This window comes from Mustela nigripes, chromosome 12 (genome assembly GCF_022355385.1).
Source record: "Mustela nigripes isolate SB6536 chromosome 12, MUSNIG.SB6536, whole genome shotgun sequence".
Classification (NCBI taxonomy): domain Eukaryota; kingdom Metazoa; phylum Chordata; class Mammalia; order Carnivora; family Mustelidae; genus Mustela; species Mustela nigripes.
The window spans coordinates 45,482,339-45,488,338 of record NC_081568.1 but is presented as its reverse complement, the minus strand read 5'-3'; the positions used below and the strand labels follow the sequence as shown (position 1 = coordinate 45,488,338).

Genomic DNA, 6,000 nt, shown 5'->3' with positions numbered 1-6,000 from the left:
AAAAAAAAAAAAAAAAAAAGAAAATATCAGTATAATTTCCTGATGTATTAAAAAAAAAAAAAAGCTCTAGAAACAATGACCAATCAAAGCAGCAACAAACATTCCTATAACTCAGACTGTGTGGTACATAAACACCACTTCCCCAAAAGAGAGGACCTAGGGCTCCTTGAAAAAATGGCCTATTCCAGATCTGAGGCAGGAAGTATACGAGATCAAGCAGGGCTCCGCTAGCCACGGAGGGAAAACTGGATTCAGCACAGGAACTGCAACGGGCTGAGGCTGCAGTAAGGCTGAATCCGCAGGTTTGGGATGCTACCAAAAGACACTAAAGCAAAACAAAAACCAACCAAACCAACCCAAGCCCTTGCAAGTTATTAGGGATCAACTCATAATTCTGACAACTGGTTAACAAAGGGAAAGATTGGGCTTTTATCAACCCTTTCTGTACAAACCATACCTCTTGGTAACTGAATAGCCGATGAGGCAAAGTCCCTCCTTAAAAAGGTATTCCGGCTAACAAATGAAGACAGAGTGATAGAATTAGAATTTCACCACTCCACAGTCCCTACTGAAATAGCAGGCAGTGATCGACAGCAGCTTGCATCACAAGGGAACAAATGAAATGCTCTGTGCCACCGAGAGAACATATCATTATCTATAAAGGAGTCTTGACAAAAAGGGGAGGAAAACCCCCCAAACCTGAATCTGATCAGGTCTCTGCATCAGCAGTTTACACAAAATTTGGAATACAGGTGAACACGTCAGATGCCACCACTGTGTCCCATGAGAAATTAGACAAAATACACAACCCAGTTTTATCCAAATAATGAGTTGCAAGGAAAAAGGGCAAGAGGACACTTAGCAAGACAACACATGGGTCTTATTTGGATCCTGATTCTCATCGAGTACAAATTTTTTTCCCCCCAAATAGGGTGAATTGCAATGGACTGTTTGGCTATATTAAGGAATTGTTAATATCTTTATATGTGATAATGATACGGTGACCACGTTTTGGTTTTGTTTTTTTTTTAAACCAGGTATTTATCTTTTAGAGATAAGTACTGAAACATGGATGAAATGTCAGGTTACCTGAGATTTTCTGCAAAGTAATTTGGAAGAGGAAACAGATGGGGGATAGATGGAGTAAGACAGGCCATGAGTTGACAATTGCTGAGGCTGGGCGATGGGTTCATCATACCATTCTGTCTACTTCTGTAAATGTCTGCAATTTTCCATAGTAAGAGGGAGAGAGAGGAGAGAAGGAGGGAGGCAGAGAGGCCAGCCAAGCTTTGAAGCTTTAGCAGAGGTCATCAGATGAGGACTCCTCCAGGGTTCTCTGCGGGGGCCCACACTCCAGCTCCGTAAGTAAGGACCTTTCCTTCCCCTGCACCCCAGCCCCAGGGAGGGAGACCTACCGCAAAGATGAGTGAAATATCAGTGGTAAGGGCCTGCACTCGGTGGAAGGAAGCAATAAGGGTGATGGGAAGGAAACCGTCAGCATCCATTTTCCGCCGCAGGAAGAAGTCTCGCTCTAAATTGTCCACGCTGAAGTAGTATTCACTAGGTGGAGGGGAGAAGATGGAGGGTTGCTGCATCACTTAGGAGACTGCCTTCCTCATCCTGTACACCCCAGCCACCTCACATAGCCTCTGACCAACCCTGACCCTATTGTACGTATGTACAGTAACAGGCTGAAAAGAAATGTTATCCTGTTGTGGCTCCCTAACCTTGGGTCAGACCCATTCCCCCAGCCCTTCAGGCTCGCTGTACACCTGGCAAACCCCTCATCCGCCTTTACAACCCGTTCCACTGTTACCAGTCACTTTCTCTTCTCCCAAAATACTGTCACACTCTCCTGAAATGATCTACTTCCTTGTATGGCTTCCCTACTGGACCAAGGGACAATATATGGGAGTGGTTAGGAGCTAGGGTTTTGCCATCAGAAGGAAATGGATAGAATCTGTGCCTTGTTGTTTACCAGCTGTGAGACTCTGGGCAAGTTCCAGGGTCTGTCTGCTCATCTCTGAAACAGAGGTAAGACCTAGCTCACAGGACTAGTGCAGGACAAATAAGACAATCCTGTAAAACAATTAAGTCTGCACCCCGCAAACAGGGAGAACCCTGCACGTGTCTGCCAGCATTCTGACCATGCTGCCATTACAAAGAGAACTGCTGAGTAGGGTAGACAATGGACATTCCCTCTCCTTTTTGTTGGTGGTATTTCTAATTTTCTTAGGGCAGATATGGTATTACTTTTGCAATAAATATTACCTTTATGAAAATTCAGCTTTTAAAGGATAAGCAGCAGTTCTTTCTCTCCCAGTTTCAGCCAGGGGCAGCCCCTGGGGCGAGCAGAACTCCAGGAAGACCTGCTCATCGCTGCTCTGCCCGCCAGCCACCCTCTGACAGGTCCCGACACCCTATGCCTCTTCAGGAAGAAGGCTCCCGTCCACTTACATCTGCCGCTTGATGTAGTCTTTGAGCAGCTCCTGGTCCACACTGTAAAGCTCAGTGCTGCTGACATTGTCAAAGTAGTAGGTGATGTTGTTCATGTACTTGGGGGTGCGAGGCCCCTCTGCACCGTCAAACTTTCGGTAGCCAAACTGGTAGTCAAAATGGGCTACGGGGCAAATGGGTGCCATAAGGGAAGGGAGATCCCTGCCCACCGCCCCCGCCACACTCCCTCGGACATCCCGGAGCCCAAAGGGGCCTCACGTACTTCGAGTGCCACCCCGGCCGCGTCCCCGGCCGCGACCACGCCCCCGTCCACGGCCACGGAAGGAAGCCCGCGCCCCACCAGCCCCATCACTCTTCACACTCGATGTCTCGTCCTGGTCGTGCCAGGCAGGCTCCGGTTTGGTCTCTGGTTGCCAGGCTGGGGTTGGGGGGGCCATGGGCACGGGCACGTAGGTGGCAGGCTCAGACCCTATGGGGAGAGGGGCACTGGGTCACGCCTGAGGGTGACCCCCGTGCCCAGGCGCTCCCCAGTGGGCGGTGCATACCTTTGATCTCCCCTCGGCTGGCAGCTGTGTGCCGCGGCTCTGGCGGGCGAGCAGGGCGCGAGACCAGTTTTTCTCTGGGCACTTCAGGCTTCATGTCTATTTGCAATGGAACCCACTTGTGTTTGTTCCCTGGAGGACGGCATGAGGACATGAGGAAGTCTTGAAGGAGAGGTCCCTTCTAGCCATCCCTATCTCTGTTACTCCTCTGTCTGGAGCAAAAGGTCTGATTCCAATCTGATGACCTTGGGCAAATTCCTCCTCCCACACTGGACCTCATTTTACCTCTAAAATAAGGAAGCCATGGACCTCAGGGTGACAGTCAGTCCTGGCTGACTCCTAATATCAATTTCTCCATGGTCCGAGAACCCCCTTCTGGGGCCAGACACATGGGAGCCCAAAATTGAGACTGCACTTCCAGGCTCCCTTTAGACATGTGCCAAAATCCTGTCTACAAGAGTTAAAGTAGTCAATTCCAAGCTGAGTCCTTCAAAGGGAGCTACTTTCCCCCTCTTCCACTCCTGCTAGTTGAAATGAGAAGCAAAGAGTGAGCCACCCTGGACAAAAAGAGCCAACACACCACAGCAAGAGGAAAGGAAAACGAGATGAAATGGTCGCCATTCTACAGCTGGCCTACTTACACCCAGCTGTCAGGTGAGAGAAAGAACCTTCTATCTTGTTTAAAACACTGTTACTTTGAATCTCTGTTAGAGAAGCTAACCCATAACCCTGAACACGTTAGCCAAGGAAATGGGAACTCTTGCCTTTAAACAAAATCTTACATGGGACAGCAATACAGCGAAATAACAGGGACCTCATCTGTTCTGTGCACTGCTAGGAGCCCAACTGTTGAGAACAGGGCCTACCGATGCTTGTTAAGTAACACAAGGAACTGACAGACGGAAGGCAGAAGTGAAGACTGCGGGCCCAGAGGCCTACGTCAGTCAGCCTCCCAAGGAGTTCTCGGGGCTCCGGAAACCCATCTGGCAGCCCCAAGTTCTGATGCTTCACAGTTTGCCTGCCACTTCTCCCAAGCCCTGCTGCCAAGTCACTCACCTTTCTTCTTCTGGCCCCCTCGCTGGCAGTCCTCGTCCCCATTCTTCTCCTCCCCAGATTCATCTGATTTGGTTTTCGGGCTCTCTTTACTATCGCTTCCCTCTCCTTTCTCCTGTTCCTTCATGTCTTTTCTGGGTGGCAGCTTCCGGGCAGGCTGGGACTTGTGGGACTGTGGCTGCAGCGGGAAGCAGAGTAATAGGGTGGTGACGTGTACCTGAGAGCCTCCTGGGATGGGACAGGAGGGAACCCCTGCTACTAGAGAGACAGGGCAGGAACTGGGAACTGAAGCATGTGAGGAGTTGGACTAGATGTATTCTAAGGTCCCGTTTTTATGCCGGAGAGGCTTCCACTGGGGAAGCGTGGTCAGGCAGGCAGCAGGTGGGAAACAATCGGTCTCTCCATCTTCCTTGAGTCTTGAGAAACAACCCTTAGGACACAGGGGCTATATATTTACTCCCCACAAGACCATACTGTCCTGGCAGTCTGTGGAATGGAAGAGCTGCTGGCCCTCAGCTTGTCCACAGTAACCCTGTCTATGGCATAAAGGCCAGAAGTCACAGTTAGTGAGGAATCTAGGCCATCAGCCCAGCACAAAAACACCAGAAAGACAGGACTGATCTGGAGTTCCCCCTCTGCTGGGACTAGAGTGCGTTACAAAAGCTTCCCTAAGACATATGGTCTAGAGGTGGGTACTTGGCCTAATGGCCAGTCTCCTGCTTCACTCACTAGCAACCCAAGTACGGCTGATGGAAAACACAAGCTCTGGAACAACGTTAACATACTTGACTTCCAATCCCCACTTGACCATCAAGGGCTGGTTATGAGCCTCTCCCAAGGGCTCACAGTTATTATCTTCAGTGGCCTCATCTGTAAAACAGGAATTGCTAAAGGACCCGTCTCTAAGTCACCGTGAGGGACAGGTGCAATGGTAAGCAGCACTTGGCAGTTCCTGACATACAGCAAGGGCTCAAATGATGATGATCCTTAGCTATTTCAGTGCTGCCATATTATACCAACCACTCCTCCTAAAAAACCGAGTAAGGTAAGATCCAAGGCTCTGACAACTTAAGAAACCAAATGTGTGTATGTCCAGAGCATTCAAACCTGCCCATTCTTCCCCACAGACATACCTGTACACTCTTGTGGGCTATCTCTCCAGGTGTGGGCCAGTTGATTGCATCTCCAAAGTCACCAACCTGTAAGACACATTCTATGAGGGCCCTGGGGTGGCCTTGTCTCTGCCATTCAGCCCCTCACCCCACATACCATTCCCCCAAGAGATCAGAAGCCACAGTTTGTCCACTACAACCATCCACACTAGAGGCCCGGAGGGCTCTGCCACTACAGAGAAGATCCAGAACTACCCGGAAGCTCAGAAGAGGCCACCACCTCTTTTCTTCAAGAAAGTCCCCTTCGGTTGCTTAGGTCTCCTTACCTTGCTGCCTTTGCGCTGTTTAGGAACTGCCGCCCTCACCACTTTGGCTGGAGCAGAATGTTCTGTGGGAACAAGAAGGGAGAGGTGGTTATGTAAAACCCATGGAGGGAGGCCACCACTAGCTCCTCACCCTCTTTACCATCCCTACACCATCAAACAACGTGCAGGTTTCCAAAGGAGGAAGACGTGGTGAAGAGGAAAAGGACACAGCAACAACTGTACCAGCCTCTCAGAAGCAATCACAGAAAGTGAGATCATGGACACAAACAGCAGCCAACAGCCCAGGAACTCAGCTCTGAAGCAGAAGGGTCCTCCCAGCTCTGCACCTTCCCATAAAGAGGGCCCTGAGTCCTGGGGAGGGTAAAAGTCCATGACTGAGGCCATGCCAGAGCCGGCTCTATAGCGGAAGGCTCCCTAATCCCAGCAGATTCCAAAAAGGAAGGATCTGAAAGGCCTTCTCAGGCTCTAATACTGTGGAAGCCTGTGGGTGAGCAGGCCCAAACTAGTGAT

The 6,000-nt window shown here is 50.1% G+C and overlaps 1 protein-coding gene across 3 annotated transcripts in view; it reads right to left on the bottom strand.

Annotated features, from left to right (window-relative positions):
- Nucleotides 1-6,000, bottom strand: part of LARP1 (La ribonucleoprotein 1, translational regulator) — a 57,277-nt gene that overhangs the window by 17,046 nt on the left and 34,231 nt on the right. The window contains exons 2-8 of one of the 3 annotated variants that reach the window (XM_059417218.1): nt 5,491-5,552; nt 5,186-5,251; nt 4,056-4,230; nt 3,003-3,131; nt 2,798-2,926; nt 2,458-2,620; nt 1,416-1,560 (exon numbers count right to left, since the gene is read on the bottom strand). In XM_059417218.1, the coding sequence (XP_059273201.1) occupies nt 1,416-1,560; nt 2,458-2,620; nt 2,798-2,926; nt 3,003-3,131; nt 4,056-4,230; nt 5,186-5,251; nt 5,491-5,552 (869 nt within the window). Of the gene's footprint in view, nt 1-1,415; nt 1,561-2,457; nt 2,621-2,719; nt 2,927-3,002; nt 3,132-4,055; nt 4,231-5,185; nt 5,252-5,490; nt 5,553-6,000 lie in introns of all 3 variants that reach the window. The other 2 variants (XM_059417219.1, XM_059417217.1) reach the window with 2 other exon arrangements.